Genomic DNA, 17,463 nt, shown 5'->3' with positions numbered 1-17,463 from the left:
CAAAATAATTATCTTTATTTACGTTGATGGGGTTAAAGTAATGTTGGAGGTAGTAATGTATTATTCTTGTCACGATATATTTCAAAGTGTCTTTCACAAATTGGAATACCTGTTATGTTTTAGTTCTGTCACAGTAACATCTACAAGTCAGTGGCATATGATAAAAACTCGTATATTGCGACACATGTTTTCCTTGCAATTTGCAAGAAATGAGTTACAGATTCCCATTTTCGTGTTCCGTGAACGCAGCATGCATTTCCTGTTCCGACATGATTCTAAATGACGGATAGTTTTTTTTTTATACTTGACGCACTTCGAACTGCAATGGACGACCGTGAGCTAGACCTGACAAACGAACAGAAAGCTGTCAAGTCAAAGTATCCTCCGATCAACAAAAAATATGAATGTAGGTCTCAAGAAAGGAAAATAAATGTTGTTAGCGTAGCTTGTTTATAGCTGAATGAAAACTGACAAATGACATGATGTGAAAAAAATAATGATAACAAACTCTTTTTAAATATTGTAGACCTGGACCATACAGCAGATGTACAGTGAGTATGTTGTATTTGAAATGCGGGGGCTGCTATTGATCTGTGTTTAGTTAGTGCTATTGTTTTTATATTTTTTTATTCCAAGAATTCACTCTTGGGGAGACTCCTTGGAAGAAGCTTTCGAGCAGTGTGCCATGGGCATGTTCGGCTACATGACCGACACAGAGACCGTAGAGCCTCTGGATACCGTTGAAGTGGAGTCAGAAGGTGAGAAAAAGACGCAGAAAATAGTTATCCGCTCAAAATAAAGTATGACGAAGGGGAGCACCTCAGTCATTCATGTCATTCTATTTAATTTATAGAAGAAGAATAGAAGCTCATAGAAGCTCTCTCTCTATATATGTGATATTGTGTGAAAAAGATGTAATTCTTCACACTATATATACTCTTCTCAAGTGTTCTTAGTGTCCATTTTGAACATTTTGAGGACATTGCTGCTTTTTATTTACATTAAATAAATTGCTAAAAGGCTGTCAATGACAGACTGGACTGGTCAACTAACACAGGTGTCCTGTACAACGGGGGTCAGGGTCGACTCCACGGCACTTGCTAAGGAGTCTAGGGTCCTTTGGAGTTTTCAGTCCCGGTAAAGACTTTTTATGATAGTGTTGTTGTGTCTGTCCTCTTCTGTGGAGTGTGTTGCGGGAAGATACACTGACAGAAACAGGAAGAGGATTGACAAACCGGTGCGGAGATCCGTCTTCATTCTGGGATGTCTTGTAGAGTCTGTGATGCTGGTGGGTGAGAGGAGGATGGAACGGAAACTGTGATCCATCATGGATTGTCCTCGTCACCCTCTGCTTTAGTAAAAAGGCATTCTTAGTCTTTGTTCTCTTAGGCCAGGGGTCTGCAACCTTTAACACCGAAAGAGTTATTTGGTCCAGTTTCTTACTGAATAAAACACAGCTAGAGCCACTGAGTCCTACTTAACCTCCATCTACCCATCCATCCTCCGTCCCTTCGCTCATCCGGGGCTGGGTCGCGGGGGCAGCAGTCTCAGCAAAGATGCCCAGACTTCCCTCACCCTGGCCACTTCCTCCAGCTCCTCTGGGGGGAACCCGAGACGTTCCCACGTTTTTTTAGGTTTAGGTGGCCATCCAGCCATTCAAATATGAACTCAATTTTTTAAAGAATATTTACAATAGTTACATTATAAAAGTGTTATAGTTTCTATAAGTAACAATTTCAACATCTTTGCTTTTGACAGTTGCACAAACAAGTTCCTTTCAAAATAAAGTACATCCTGTGTCCAAGAAGATCCCCTTACTGCATCCGATTTACTCAATGTAACAATGCAAGAAAACCGAGTCAAACATTGCATTTTCTATTAGTTACAACTGCTATTGTGCAGCATATATTAGAATAAATTGACCAATTTAATATTTTTTAGAATTGCTTGCATTTTTCTTAGAAGCCACAGTTGAGGGAGCCTCAGGTTGCAGGATAAAAAGACTTATTGTTAGATGTTTTTAATTGCTTTAATTTCTTGTAGTGTCTCTCCTTTCTCTTTTCACTAAAAATCACAAACCCATTAAGTTGAAATTACTATTCAAATGATGACTGATGGGTACATATGAGTAAAATGAATCCTCAGTTGTTTTCAGGGGCAGGCTCATTGTCACATTTACTGATGGAAAGAGTTGCTTTAACTCAAAGCAGCAAACGTGTACTTGATGGGATTATCTACAAAAAGTTTGAGACAATCATTTGCTTTTTAAAGGACTGTTGGCCAACACATAATGGAGCTCAAGGTTTAAGTGTAGTGTAATGTCTTTGAGAAACATTTTTATAGTAAATCTTGGAAAATGCTTTTGTTGGCCTGTCTCAACCACACTGAAACCCCTTAAAGAGCTAGACTTGCTAAATATTTTTGATAATTAATACATTTACATTTTTGTTGTGGATCTATGTTTACTGAAAACATAAAACTAATAGCATATGTACTTGCTTCCTTTCACAAGGTGAAGATATGGAGTCTCTTCTCTTCCATTTCCTAGATGATTGGTTATACAAATTTAGTGCAGATCTCTTCTTTGTACCCAGGGTGAGTATCTTATTTGTTTGTGGAGTAATATTGTTTTTGTCATTACATTTTCATGTTATAAGCTTATTGTTGTTGTTTTTTTCTCTGTTCATCAGGAGATAAAGGTTTTGCACATAGACAGAATGCATTATAAGATTCGCTCCATCGGGTAGGATTGGGCTCATTTGATCAACTTCATAAATACCAAAACTTCAGAAACCATTTTTTCAATGCACTAGTTTAGTTAAGTTTTCCAAAAAGTTCTACTGGTTGATGGGATTTTGCAAGCTGTTGAAGCTTTCTCCACACCATTTTTGTTTTGCATAGGTGGGGAGAGGAATTCTCCATATCAAAGCATCCTCAGGTGGGTCAGAAATAAAATGAGCCATGTGTAAAATTTCTACAGCATCTTTAACTTGTCCTCTTATGTCCTCAGGGGACTGAGGTCAAAGCCATCACATACTCTGCCATGCAGATTCATGATAAGGAAAAACCAGAAATATTCACCATCATTGACATCTAAACCCCTTTGGGGGCAGAAAACACTCCCGAGTTCCAACTTCTTCATCAATCTACAAATCAACAAATGCTTTTATTTGATTAATGTTTGCTGAGGCTTCAAAATAAAACTTGTCAACATTGAGTGCTCATTCTTATTCGAGGTACAAGAGTTAGATGTAGACATGAGCTGGTAGCTTTTCATTGAAAACTGGACTGCTGGGTCATTCTGATTCAAACTTTAGGGGAAGATAAATAGATTTTTACACACATTGACCAATGCTGATCCTTTTTAAAAATCTTATGATTATATCTTATTTTCGACATGTACTCTAACCCCTTTACACCTGACTTTATTTCCAGCTATTAAAAAAAATCACTTATTTTTGCTGTCAAGTAAAAGCAAAATTAAGGTTATTTTGGCGCCGAAGTGGTTTTCATATTTGCATCGAAGGGTTAAGAGGAAAAATGGAACAAAAAATACAACAAAGATCTTAATTAGCTTTATTGGACAAGTTGTGTGCATGCAAGAAATTTCACTTTGTTGACTTATGCTGTCATGTACAAGGACAAAATAAACAAAAACAAGTCAAAAAATGTTCAAATCTAAACTGGTTTAAAAGTTCTCTGTGTGTTTTCACATTCTGTGATTGGTCAAGAGTTCATCAAACCAACAGCTTGGGGGAAAAAGCTGTGTGTTTGGAGAGCGTGGTCCACGCTGTGAGGTGGTGGACCCTAGGAACCTACATCCATCCATCTACCTCCACTAATGACGGAACCTGTGTGATTCTATTGAGGAGACTATTCTCTTAAAGATTGTTGATGGGGGGGGGGGGGGGGGGGGTATTACTAAGGTGAACTGTCATCGCCACATCATATCCTGTTTATGCAGTTATGATGATGGAGGCTTTAACTTCAACTTCAGGATTGTTGGTCCTGAGGCCAGCAGGATCCAATGTGGGTGGAACAGCAGTGTTTACCCTCATACCCTCATTATACCACTGTGGTGGCCCTAATGCTTGGCTTTTGACCCTAATTGCTCCAGTGGAGTCCATTGGTCTGTGGAGGGTTTATAGTTGCTCAAGGCAGCTACTACAAATAAATGTCAAATTGTTAGACAGCGGACGATTGATTTTAAGGTCTTGGTGCCATTTTGCTTATCTTTTAATAACCTGCTTGTGTTACAGAAACCCACCATTCCCTGCAATCAGATGGTGGAACAAACGGGTGCTTGCATATGGTGCAGCACTTTCACTGCTTCATAAAATGCTTGATTACTGTTTGAACGTTATTGGCGCTTAAACGTTTGTAAATCCATGCAAAACCGATTGTCTTGATTTAAAATATCCTATGAAACAGGTTTTTATGTAATCTGTTCAGTATTTTTTGGATTGGTTGTGGGATTAATAAAGTAACCGACTTAATGACCCGGGGGGAGGAGGGAGACTCGGCAGTGACGTCATCGCCTATTGCTCCACACAAATGCAGCTGCGCCATCCTTCTTTTGTCTGCCGAGGAGTACGGAGAGAGCAGCCAGGAGACTTGCCGGCCGGACGGACGATTTTACCTCCATTTTGTGCTGGTTTTTGCCCCACTTTGGTGTTGTTTTTTAGTACTTTCTATTGAAAAAGTGAGCGAGCGACGTCTCTTCGTTTACCCGTTAATATTACTGCTCCAAAGACCGACTCCGTGGCCGCCATAGTCGAGCTCTGCTCAGAAGAAAGAAATCAAAATGGAAGACACGAAGTATCTCCCGGAGCTCCTAGCCGAGAAGGACAGCTTGGATTCTTCTTTCACGCACGCAATGAAGCTCCTCGCGGCAGGTAACGTTATGAAAACCTCCACGAAGGAGGCATTGGCGGGTCTGCCTGCGTGAGGCCTACTTTTTCCCTCGCAACAGGCCAGAACAATGGCGCAGTAAACACGTGGTTGTTGGTGCTGTGGGTTAAACCCGTTCTACTGCCCAATTGTACCTGTTAGAGGGTAATTTCTTAATGAATTAAAGCATTTGTGTTTAAATGAATACATTAAAACGAGGTCTATTGAACAAAAGTCTTGCTGCAATATGAATATACTTTTTAAATGTTTTTACTTAGCAATTTATTCAAACTGCATCCAAAACATGTGAAGGTTTGTGGATAATAATTAACCAAACACATGATAGCAAATTAAAGAAGTAGCTGCATCAAAACGGCTACAAAAACACACAAAACCTACGTTTTTTTTTTTCAGAAATTGAGCGGATCCAGAAAGGTGAAACCAAGAAGGAGCCAGAAAAGGAGACCTATCTGGACCTTTTTGCAACCAAGAGTCTGAAGCTGAAGGAGCGCGTGCTCATTCCCATCAAGCAGTATCCCAGGGTAAGAGACTTCAAAGCAATTTCAATCCACGCATCTTTATTGGCCTTTAGATTTTTTTTAAGGATAGATTTACATTTTGGCTTTTCTGTTCTCATCTTTTAGGTCAACTTTGTTGGGAAGCTTTTGGGGCCCCAGGGCAGCACAATCAAAAGGCTTCAGGAGGAGACCGGGGCAAAGATTTCTGTTCTTGGCAAAGGTTCTATGAGGGACAAAAATAAGGTAGGTTGAAAATAAAAATGTGTATAATTTGTTTTGTTCACAAATGTTGTTTGTTTTTTTTAAATTAATTTTTCATATCTATCTCTCAGGAGGAGGAACTTAGGAAAGGTGGAGAGGCAAAATATGCTCACCTTGCCATGGAGCTCCATGTTTTCATTGAAGTTACAGCACCCATACCTGAAGCCTACATGCGTATGGCTCACGCCATGGACGAAGTGAAAAAGTTCCTGATTCCAGTAAGAACTGAAGGACTAAAGTCTTATTTCTGTTCAATGTACGAGCAACAATTAATATTCTTCCTCCTTGTGGTTTTGCAGGAACCTGGTGAGCACGAGCCATACATGGATCCTCACTTCCTGAATGGATCCCAGGATGTCTCAGGCAGGGGGCGTGGTCTTGGCAGGGGCCGGGGTGGTCCACCAGGTGCCGGAGGACCTAGGTAGGTCCAGCTTTATTATCTCCCTCACTGAAGTCTGTCGTGTTTTGCCGTTTCACAAACGCTGAACTCTTAGGGGTCGGGGAATGCCACGTGGGGGTCTTAGAGGGGCTGTGCGTGGTGGAGCGCCCCGTGGAGGACTTGGGCGTGGCAGTGCACCTAGAGGAGCACCAACAGGCAGGGGGGGCCTTCCTTCTGCTCCTACTCGAGGAGGCAATTCTGCACGCTCTAGACCACCTGCTGCAGGCGCTGCCAGGATGCTCCCATCTGCCGGCATGTCTCACCAGCAACATCAGGGTGGTCCTTCAGGATCACAAGCTAAACCAGATGCTTATGATGAATATGTGAGTGTTTTTATTTACTTTTTTGCTTCCCAACGAGTTGAAAGATTGTTGACTTCTGTTTTCCTCTTTCCAGCCTTCATATGAAGAGGGTTACGCAGAACCTTCTTATGAGGGATATGACAGTTATTACAGTCAGCAGGCGGCCCCTGCGTAAGTTCAACAACTCATAGGATTGTTTTTTAGCCGCTGAAAATTTTGTAATTGCTTTACTATTTTCTCAGAGATACTGAGTATTATGACTATGGGCATGGTGAAGCACAGGACACAGGATACGACTCCTATGGTAAGTTCCTAATTCATCAAACTGTCTCTATGTTAAGTTTAAAGAAAAACAACAACACTTTTGCTCCTTTTTCATAGCTCAAGATGATTGGGACAACTCGTGGTCGGGCTCCGGTGCTGGAGGCAAAGCTCCCCCATCGCGGCAGTCTAAGGGATCCTATAGAGAACATCCATATGGAAGATATTGAACGACTACTGGTAGAGGGTTGCTATGGCAATTGCCTCCGTTGTAACTCACTTAACCTTTCAAAAGTAATTTCCCCCTCCTTTGTTCCATTTTTTTATATAAATATATTTTTTGTTTTTAGACTAAAGTAGTGACGTTTAGTTGGATGTCAGTGCCGGGGGATAGCGTGAAGGCTTATGTTTTTGGTTTCCATTCAATGTTTTAGTTGCGTAGATAAGATTTAACTGGCGTTAACCTAACAAAGGCACAGTAGTAACATTTTAGTGATTTCTGGTGGTTATTTCAGTTAGTGATTTCTGAGCAAACTGATTGTGGCGATACACCTCATATAGGCTGCATTTTCAAAAGTACCTACTATAAGTTCTAAATTTTGTTTTTAACTAAAGTCCATTGACAAACCGATTTAAACTCAAACCTGAGTTTGTTTTTGAGCAAAATATATTTCTGTTGCAGACTCTTAAAATCTTAAATCCCATTGACAATATACATTTACATTTGATATATAAAATATTGTAACCTGCAAAAGGGTCACTGATCCACTAAATCTTGTGAAGTCTGCAGGATCAAACGTCTGTGTGTAAAGAAATCTGCAGCCAACTTAATATTTTGTACATAACCTTAGAAAAACTGTGTATGCTTTAAGTCGTGCCGTTTCCAAAATGCATTATTGTGTACTTTTTTGACTAAATAGGAACCTAAACATATCCCAAAATGTTTTCTGCAGTGCGTGTTTCAATAAAGTTTTATAGTTTCTTTTTAATCACCCTGAACTTGGTATTTTGCCTTTGTTGTACCAAAGGAATGCCCTCAGTTTGTGAAAATGGGCCTCGGTGGTTCCCGACTTTGCTGAATACGCTGTATGTATACAATATAAGCTGATCTTTAAAAAAAAAATCAAAAGGAGAAAAAAACCTTCAGTGTTTTGCTAATGAAGCTATTCATTTGTTTTTCAAAACTAAACTTGTAATGCCACATTCGAAACAAAATAAAGCTCACCATTCCCTGAGGTTATGTGCTGCCAAATATGTCTTATTTTGAAAATGATGCAGTGCTTTCACGTGTTATTGTCCTTCAACCTTTAGTTTAGTGTATTTATCCAAGCTCTCAAAGAGCACTTGTATCTTCAGCCACTTGAAAATGACTGAATTTCAACAGTATTTCAAATCAAGCTTGCAGGGATCTTACTTGACTTTGATGCAAAGTCATGCTGGCTGGTTTTTTTAAAAGAAAAAAATCGCAGAGGAGAGGATTCTAAAAGCCAAAAGATCGCCACAAGAAGGTAAAACTAACCCTAACACTCATTTATTAGACTTTGTTTTGTGTAGCAAACAAGTAATGCAAGTCATCCAAAACATCAAAACCATTGAAGTGCAAAAAATATTGTCTTTAGTTAATCCCAGCAAAATAAGCGACCCAAAACTCTGATATGGTTGTAATTCAACTTTTGCTCCAATAAAACTTCACTCATTTCACTCAATACTTTATCTTTAATATTTTCATCTTGATTATTTTCTATGGATTAGTTTCATGACAATAAGTAGCTGTACATAAAACATTTAAAACCTTCCATTGTTAAATTAAAGTAAACTATTTTTGAGTTGCATGATATTCTAGTATAAGTAAATTTTGCATGGGTTTTGTTTAGATATAGGAGCTGGTGTCTCCTGGATCTCATTTTCCTGTTCTTCTCTCAGGTTGGCACAACTGTGCAGGCACAGTTACTAAATTCAACCCCAGAAAATCGGGCCTTAAGGTTTGTAGAACAGGAAGTGATGAAATTGCATGTGGCTGTTACTTAAATTGATTATATATTTTTTTGTCTCGACAGGTCCTTTGAACCTCCTGCCTGTATTGCAGAAGAGTGAGGGGTTCAAACCCCAAAGCGGTCTATTGTAGCATCCTTCTTGGATGTAACTGTAACACGTCTGGATGGTTAAGAAGAAAGGCTTTATTTTTTTATGCCCAGCTCAGGTTTTTTTTAACCTTTTGAGTTTCAAGCATTGGTCAGGTAGATTTTTTTACTCAGATGATTATTTTTTTTATCTTTTTTAGTTAAAGGGAAAATAAAGGTGACTCTCTAAAAATGTTTCATGTTTTTCTTTGTCGTCATATTCCAGTATTTTTGATCAAACTATTAGAGATCTTTTTGTATAATATTTCAAAGGTGTATGAGTGACTGAAGTTTTATACTTGAAGGGAAGATATTTCTGTTCGAAGGGGGGGTTGAACTGTTGGGGGGCAACAGCCTGGTTGAAACTAGGAAGTGAGGTTTAGCATGACTATGAAGGAAGGAAGACCTGAAATGATTCACATTAACCAGATTCTTTCATCCAAGTCATTTTGAAGTACCGGTAAACGGTAAAAATCATAAAGAATGGGAAAAATAGATCTACTGCAAAGGTTTGATCATAGACAATGACTGAGCATCGAAACAGTTCTAAGAAAAGCAAATGTGAGTCCTACCCACTGACTGTAAAACCAGTTCTTTATTGTGTCTATGGTCCTACCATTCATTTATGTTCATATTGATCTTCATGTCCATAAAAGCCCAGTAAGGAGTCTAATGAATCCATTATATCGAGATAAGTTGATTTCAAAATGAAAATTATAATCAATGCTGGAAAATCCTAGTTTTAGCTACAGTATGTTTAACTATAACCAAGCAACATCCCAGTAGGACACGCAACAACAAAAATGATAAAGCCGTCGTTAAAGTGCAAATATGTGAACCCACTGAATTCTGTAGAAATGTGGTAATGCAGTGGGGTGGAATGTTCTAATGTTCCCTTTGGGTTATTTTGATGTAAAACTGGGGACTGAACTTTAGGAAACTAAACTGAATGGATTTACCATTAATTCTTGTTTACTTGTCTGTTTGTTCACATGTTTAATTTATCTTCCAAAAGGAATAGGGAATGTGGAAAGCTTCACCAGCACTGCTCTGTTCCCAGGTATCACTGGTTGACGTTTTGGCTAAACAAGCCTTGGATCGATCTTAGGTCAGTGAATGAGATTGTTCAAAATGAACGAACAGCAGATACGTCTCAACAACCATAAAATAATCCTATATGTTTATGGGCTAAACCAAGTATAAGAGAACGAAAATGCTTTGAATGTGGTCCATGGTTGAGATTATCGTAATTTGTCATTTAAAACCAGGATAGCCGCCCATAATTCTGGATTCAAGCGGGTTACTTGTTTTATTTTATCGGTTCTTTGCTGCTGTCCCTTTAAATGAGACTCCGCCTTCCCCTCCATCTAACATCCGCGCCCCCACCTACCTCTGAGCACTTTCACATCAACAATGAGAGTCTTTGCAGTCTTCAATCATAAACTCCTCCGTATCTCAATAAATAGTCCGGATTTTGGGGCGTTCTGCTTGTAAATTTGCACGAGAGCAGCTCGTGACAGAAAGCGGGGCGGCGGTAAGCTAGCACTTCATTGTTATGTTTGCATGTTGGGGGCTAGCTAATATAGCACACTTAGCTTAGGCCACGATTTTGATATTTTTTGTCAAGCATGGTCTCGGGGGACAGACAGGGGTGGGTGCCTCATTGAGCTGCTCTACGTTGATTTTTTTTTTTTGTTTTTCCCTTCAATGTTGCAACAATTTAAAAAATAAATATGTTTTTAGGAAAACAGAAGAGCAAACAGTTTAGCTACGTAGCTAAGCTAAAACACTAACTTCCGCTGAAATTTCACCATGATGTTTGGAGAATTTCTGCAGCCTGTACTAACATGTTTGGTGTTAACTGCTGGTTAGCCCGTGCGAGCTTATAAAAAAAGTGCAGACAACCAGGCAGGGTTGTCTAACTAGTGTTTACACAGTCGATGATCTATTAAGGTTGCCATGCTCTTGTTTGTTTTGGCTCAATGACTTACTGTTTGCAAGCTCAAATCAGATATAACAGCAGATTTAACCCAAAACGATTAACAAACAAACGTTAAGCTAATAGGTGATCGAGATGCATCTAATTTTATTACTCCAGGATTGCTGAGGAACAGAAAAAGCCACCAGTTTAAACTTGTATTTTTTTGCTTAACTGTACAGAAATAAGGAATCACAAATTGAAAACAGGAAGCCAAGTGAAGCGTGGGTGTGGCTGCGATGGCTGGTGGAAGGAGGGGAGCAAATCGCACCACATACTGCAGACCGCCGGTGAGCAACGACCAAGGATCTGTCAGCAATGGCAACCACACAACCAGCTCTCCGGTCACGGGGGTGCGATCCCGTATAAGGTTAGACCTCTTTTGTATTTGGGTGAGTCATGAGGAAGCAGTGTGTGCCTAATCACTGGCTGTTCTTTAATTTATTTGCAGAAACGGCTCGGGGACGTGCATGTCCAGCCCTCCGCTCGCCGCACAGACCGTTGTTCCTTTGAAGCACTGCAAGATCCCGGAGCTGTCTGTGGATCAAAATGTGTTGTTTGAGCTCCATCTCTTCTTCTGTCACCTCATTGCTTTGTTTGTCCACTATGTCAACATCTACAAGAGTGTGTGGTGGTATCCTCCATCACACCCTCCCTCCCACACATCACTGGTTAGTACTGACTCGTCACAGATGATCATGTTATTGTTTTGACTTTTCGGGTACATGGATCTAGTCATCTACAAGTGGATGCATCTGAATGGAGAGGAGCAGGAGGCTTGTTGCCTGGCGACTGTAGCTTCTACGTCACATATGCTGGCTTTTTCAAACGACATTTTTTCACTCCTGATTCATAATGATTTGAACAAAGAAATACTCAGAAATGGAATTTTGAGATTGTTTCACCATTCATGGCCTCCATCATGATAAAAAAAGACCCCAAATATACCAAAACATGATTATTTTTTTATAGAGTGGGTCTTTAAAGGGAAACAGAATTCGAAACCCAATGCTTTGAATTTAGTCACAGAATTCCTTTGCATCTTGTATTTTACTGCTAACTAGGCCTGCACGATATGAGGAAAACGCACAATTTGTGATATTAATGATCATTATTGCGATAACAATAAAACTTGTGATACATAGAAAAAAATAGCACAAAAAAACAAAAACCATAAATTCCACTTTGCTGCAAAGGTTTAATTTAAATGAGTCAACATAACTTCAATTATTTTCCAAATGAACCCTTGTCTACGTAGGAGGCGAACATCTAACATAAAAGGGTTCCATCTGATTGGTCAAATGCATAAAGGGATTTATTTGCTTCATTGAATACCTTAAGCTACCATTAGATTGTTTTAACACATTTAAGGCTTGATATCGCGATACTAAATGTGTGATTTATTGTGCAGGCCTACTGTTGACATTCAGAATATTTATCCTGAACTCTTAATATTTACAGAACTTCCATCTTATCGATTACAACATGCTGGTGTTCACAATCATCCTTCTTGCAAGGAGGCTAATTGCAGCGATTGTGAAAGAGGTGAGAGTGACCTGTTTTACTTAAAAGAATGCAGCGTTCGCTTTGAGTTTTCCTTTCAAAGCACTTCAGCTGCACAGTATTACTTTCCAGTAGAGTCAGACTCGGCTGTACTAATGCCTTTTCTGCTGTTCTAACTCTGCTGTTGATGGGAAGGAAACTCAATTACTGCTGTGACGGCCTCCTTTTTCTCTCCCTCAGGCATCACAAAGTGGGAAACTCTCCTTCCCTCACTCAATATTTTTGGTAACGGCACGGTTTGCAGTGCTGACGCTGACGGGCTGGAGCCTGTGCCGCTCTCTCATTTACCTCTTCAGGACCTACTCTGTTCTGAGTTTACTTTTCCTTTGCTACCCGTAAGTATTCAGAGTAATGCTCATGCGTGTGTGCTTGTTATTAACAAAAAGTTTGAAATTCAGTGCTTTTTAAAAAAAAAAAAAACTGTCAGTGTTGTTCCTGAATTGATAGGCCTCTTTAAAAACAGCTTTATTATACAACATAGCAATAAATGCATAGAAGTTATATTTGTTGTTTGGTTTTTAAATTCATTTCATTGCATTTGATGGAAGCATATTATGGGGCTATTTGGATTTTCGCAACATTAACACATACTTTAGGGAAGGGCTGGTTTAATGTATTATTTATGTTCCTCAAATGCATATTCCCTCATTTAAAATACGAATAAGGCTTTTATTCCAGTTGGAGGATTCATCCACATTTTTACTGAAATCACAATTTCTGTAAAAGAAAAAAATTGACCATTTAACAAAGAATTTTTCCTTCAGTTTACAGATCCAAACATTGGTTTGCTGTATTTTAGCCGCTTTTTTTAAGGATTTAACAAAAAACCACCTCCTGCTGTGTTGAGAGTCGAGGCTTTGTTTCTTTTAAAGCATTTCTGGTATATTAAAAGGATTTCTGTGTTTCTGAACAACTTTAAAGGTCTCATAAAAATTACAATTGTATTTATATTCTTTATTTCTAAAAGTAAAAAAAACGGCCTTATTCTTAAAGGAATGCATTCACTTTGCCACACCTGATCAATTTAGTCTAAACAAATTAAATCTTTTATAGCTTCTTAGAAAATATATAGAATTATGTGAAGAGAAAAGAGTGGTTAAAGTCTGTTGTATCCTGTCTAACGAAATAAAGGTGATTTTGATGAATTGCTCAGCTTGGTTACCATGGTTACCTTTGAGCTGGCCGAATGCCACTCCCTGCTCGCTCCACTACGACTCCTTTGTTTCTTTGCTAATGAGCGTGCAGCATTGCCTGTTATCTGTGCATTCTGGTGTGACAGGTTTAGAGCAGTTCTTTTGTTATCAGACAGGTTATGTTTTTACATACCTGACATGTTTCGACGGACGCCTTCCGTCATCTTCAGGTGGTTGTGTGTGACGTACATAAAAATAGGTGATTGTCACTGAGGAGTCAGCCGTGAGACTTTGACAGCTTACTCCGCCCCTTGCTATCCGTTCGGTGGATGGAGGATTTTGCTCCTCCAGCAGATGGTCCTGGAGAAAACAGACATTGCAGATGGATCATGGAGGCGGAGGAGATCCGAAAGCGGGCCCAAACACCCATGAATGGGTGATGAGGGGGGCCTTCCTGCTCTCCCATACCTGGAGCAACATCCTCTAGCAGCGAACGGACAGCATGGGGCGGAGTCACCTGTCAAAGTCTGACAGGTGACTCTGCTTCAGTCACAATCAACTGCTTTTATGTACTTCACACACAACCAACTGATGACGACTCTGACTCTGACAGATTTCAGAAACATGTCAGGTATGTCTGAATGTAACACGTGTTTGATAACAGAAGAACCAAGAAGTCAGTTAGTGACTACAGACATTATGAACTGTATGGCCTTAATACGATAATTAGAGAATTAGTTTATAATTATTTTTTTACTGTAGATTTGTGTCAACATATAGATATGAGACAATTTTAATCTGTGAAAATGAAAAACTTTGTTTTTTTTAAATGTTTCTCCATAATCCTTTGGAACATTTACCTGGGTTTCCCACAGGTTTGGGATGTATATTCCTCTGTTCTGGTTGAGCTGTGACCTCCGGCGAGCAGGCCCCCTCTCCCCCATCGCCAGTATCGGCTCCAAAGAGGCGTGCGGCGCGAGCCGAGGCAGGGACTACCTGTCCGTGCTGAAGGAGACGTGGAAGCAGCACACCAGCCAGCTGTATGGCGTTCAGGCTATGCCCACCCACTCCTGCTGCATCTCGCCTGACCTCATCCGGAAGGAGGTGGAGTACCTGAAGATGGACTTCAACTGGAGGATGAAGGAAGTCCTCGTCAGCTCAATGCTCAGTGCTTACTATGTGGCATTCGTACCTGTGTGGTTTGTAAAGGTAAGACGTGGTCAAACGTAAACATCTTTTTTTTTTAGACTTAATTTTGAAGTATTTTCCCGCTTGTTTCCTCCTTCAGAGTACCCAGTATGTAGACAAGCGATGGTCCTGTGAGCTCTTCATCCTAGTGTCAGTCAGTACATCAGTCATCCTCATGCGGCACCTGCTACCACCTCAGTACTGTGATCTTCTACACAAAGCTGCAGCTCACCTCGGCTGCTGGCAGAAAGTAGACCCAGCGAGCTGCTCCAACGTCCTTCAGCACATGTACGGACTCTTCATCCCTGAATACTGGTTTGACTTCACTGAAAGCTCACCATGTTCTAATTCTGGACTTTCTCCTGTCCTACAGATGGAGCGAAGAGTACATGTGGCCACAGGGAGTCCTTGTAAAACATAATAAAAACGTCTTTAAAGCCATGGGCCACTATAATGTTGCAGTTCCATCAGATGTGTCCCATTACCGCTTTTATGTGAGTATTCCTCCAAAAAAACATGTTTCTTATTTTTTTGTGCGTTTTACACAGACGTGTCTCATTTCTTTCCTTTAGTTTTTCTTCAACAAACCTTTACGAATATTAAATATCCTCATCATCCTCGAGGGCGCCATGATATTCTACCAGCTTTACTCGCTGATATGTTCAGAAAAATGGCATCAGACGATATCGCTGGCTCTGATTCTCTTCAGCAACTACTACGCATTCTTCAAGCTCCTCAGAGACAGAATAGTCCTCGGGAAGGCGTACTCGTTCTCCAGCAGCTCGTCAGACCAAAAAGTTAGTTAAGACTCCCGCTTCGGTTGGCTGTTCTCCGTTTGGAAGAAAAATTTACAGAAATCTTTTTTTTTTCTACAAATTTCATTTTGTGACACCATTTTTGTTTTGAACTGTCATAATAAAAGAAATATTTTTGTATTACTTTATATACTTGTTGAGGCTGATTCTGTTATGATTTGCATACTTTCATCAGCACCCTGCACAAAAAAAGAGGGGGAAAAAAGCACCAGATTAGTTATAACAGGAGTTCTGAGTGAAACCTGCACTTTGGAGTTATATGATCCAATAACAGAGTTGGTTTTTGTTTTAACAAATTGCTTACTCTGGTTTTTGTGCTGCCTCTCTGCCAGTTTGTTATAGATAAGGAGTGGCTTCTCAAGGGACTTGCCTAGTTCAATAAAAGCTTAAATGTAAGTCCAACTGATGAGCTTTGCAGAAATGGATCAAATTAGTGGGCAAAGATCCCAAACCTTCAGCCAAACTGCAACAGAAGGAAAAAAAGACGTGAACTGAGGTGTTAGAAATGAAGCCTTCAGAGGCTCACTGGGAGCTTTTTGCAAGCCTTTTTTTAAACATAGTTTAAAGAATCACTTTTAACAAAATCCAGTTGTTTTAATATTTGAAAAGTTTGGGATGAATGCAGTTATTACTTTCACAAAATGGGAAACCAGTCTTGGCCAGTATAAACGGAAATAAAAAAAAAACTTCAAAGTTCACATTTCACCTTTCTGCGTCAATGAAGTTAGAGGATGTTACTTAACAGTGGTGCAATCCACTAAAAAAACCTGCATCTGTAAGACTTTAATGTTGAAAGTGGTTAAAAATACTAATTAATTGGTACACATATGGGAAGGAGAAGAGCAGGGAGCATATTCTCGACGTCAAAAACGAGCTCTTTTACCAACTGCATTTTTTCATCTGCTCCTGATTCACAACAACTGAAGAAAAAAAGTCCTTAGAAATGCAAGTTTGAGCTTAATTTTGATTAAAAATGGCATCCATCATCAGATAAATGCCACAAGAACATGTTAAAACCATAATTTTCATCAAACTGAGTCTATAAATATTTTAGATCTACAAGAAATTTGGATAATTCTAGTCCCACCCCAGAAAAATTATATACACAACATTATCAAACCAAACACAAATATTTGTATTTATACAAATGTTTTTAAAGTAATTTCTTTGTGTGTGTTTGACGGTATTTGTCTTGCTTAACGTTTTAATATAAAGCACTTTGAGTTATCTCTATTAACATATATACCAGGACACTATACAGTATCACCAAAAGTACTGGATCGCCTGCCTTAACTCACAGATGAACTAAAGACCCACCCATTCCCAACCCATAGAGTTCAATATGATGTCAGTCCACCTTTTGCAGCGATTACAGCTTCAGCTCTTCTGGGGAGGCTGTCCACAAGGTTGAGGAGTGTGTTTATAGGAATTTTTTACCGTTCTTCCAAAAGAACATTGGTGAGGTCAAACACTGATGTTGGTGGAGAAGCCCTGGCTCTCAGTCTCCATTCTAATTCATCCCAAAGGTTTTCTACCTGGTTCAGGTCAGGACTCTGTGCAGGCCAGTCAAGTTCATCCACACCAGACTCTGTCCTCCATGTCTTTATGGACCTTGCTTTGTGCTCTGGTGCAGTCATGTTGGAAGAGGAAGGGGACCTCTCCAAACTGTTCCCACAGGGTTGGGAGCATGGAATTGTCCGAAATGTTTTGGTATCCTGAAGGATTCAGAGTTCCTTTCACTGGAACTAAGAGGTCAAGCACGAGTCCTGAAAAACAACCCACACCATAATTCCTCCTCCACCAAATGTCACATTCGGCACAATGCAGTCCCAAATGTACCGTTCTCCTGGCAACCTCCAAACTCAGACTCGTTCATCAGATTGCCAGATGGAGAAGCATGATTCATCACTCCAGATAAGGCGTCTCCACTGCTCTAGAGTCCAGTGGCACTGTGCTTTACACCACTGCATCTGATGCTTTGCATTTCACTTGGTG

General features: G+C 39.8%; 3 protein-coding genes across 6 annotated transcripts; all 3 read left to right on the top strand.

Annotated features, from left to right (window-relative positions):
- The first annotated feature begins 244 nt into the window (after positions 1-244).
- On the top strand, positions 245-3,217 carry zbtb8os (zinc finger and BTB domain containing 8 opposite strand). Its single transcript, XM_004082368.4, has 7 exons — positions 245-406; positions 527-551; positions 637-758; positions 2,513-2,595; positions 2,691-2,743; positions 2,902-2,938; positions 3,011-3,217. Exons 1-7 carry the CDS (start codon positions 280-282, stop codon positions 3,095-3,097), a joined length of 534 nt encoding a protein of 177 aa, XP_004082416.1. The 5' UTR covers positions 245-279; the 3' UTR covers positions 3,098-3,217.
- Positions 3,218-4,546: 1,329 nt separating this feature from the next.
- On the top strand, positions 4,547-8,986 carry LOC101175524 (KH domain-containing, RNA-binding, signal transduction-associated protein 1). 3 transcript variants are annotated; one of them, XM_023951253.1, is made up of 11 exons: positions 4,547-4,895; positions 5,305-5,432; positions 5,535-5,651; positions 5,741-5,887; positions 5,969-6,090; positions 6,164-6,431; positions 6,505-6,581; positions 6,653-6,714; positions 6,792-6,965; positions 8,595-8,653; positions 8,729-8,986. In XM_023951253.1, the coding sequence occupies exons 1-9, from the start codon at positions 4,805-4,807 to the stop codon at positions 6,899-6,901; spliced, it is 1,122 nt and encodes a 373-aa protein (XP_023807021.1). In that variant the 5' UTR covers positions 4,547-4,804; the 3' UTR covers positions 6,902-6,965; positions 8,595-8,653; positions 8,729-8,986. The 3 variants fall into 3 exon arrangements, with proteins under 3 accessions (XP_023807021.1, XP_004082415.1, XP_023807022.1); XM_004082367.4 differs by having other exon boundaries at positions 6,792-8,653; positions 8,729-8,984; XM_023951254.1 differs by having other exon boundaries at positions 4,548-4,895; positions 6,194-6,431; positions 6,792-8,653; positions 8,729-8,984.
- An 889-nt stretch (positions 8,987-9,875) lies between these two features.
- tmem39b (transmembrane protein 39B) lies at positions 9,876-15,596 on the top strand. Of its 2 annotated transcripts, none has more exons than XM_020713709.2 (9): positions 9,876-9,899; positions 10,952-11,139; positions 11,221-11,440; positions 12,231-12,314; positions 12,513-12,667; positions 14,341-14,674; positions 14,754-14,941; positions 15,027-15,147; positions 15,226-15,596. In XM_020713709.2, the coding sequence occupies exons 2-9, from the start codon at positions 11,009-11,011 to the stop codon at positions 15,457-15,459; spliced, it is 1,467 nt and encodes a 488-aa protein (XP_020569368.1). In that variant the 5' UTR covers positions 9,876-9,899; positions 10,952-11,008; the 3' UTR covers positions 15,460-15,596. The 2 variants fall into 2 exon arrangements, with proteins under 2 accessions (XP_020569368.1, XP_004082414.1); XM_004082366.4 differs by lacking the exon at positions 9,876-9,899 and adding an exon at positions 10,103-10,325.
- The last annotated feature ends 1,867 nt before the right edge of the window (positions 15,597-17,463 follow it).

This window comes from Oryzias latipes, chromosome 22, assembly GCF_002234675.1.
Source record: "Oryzias latipes chromosome 22, ASM223467v1".
In the NCBI taxonomy this organism is placed as follows: Eukaryota; Metazoa; Chordata; class Actinopteri; order Beloniformes; family Adrianichthyidae; genus Oryzias; species Oryzias latipes.
Note: the sequence above shows the minus strand (reverse complement) of the source record. Positions and strands in the feature narration are given on the sequence as shown.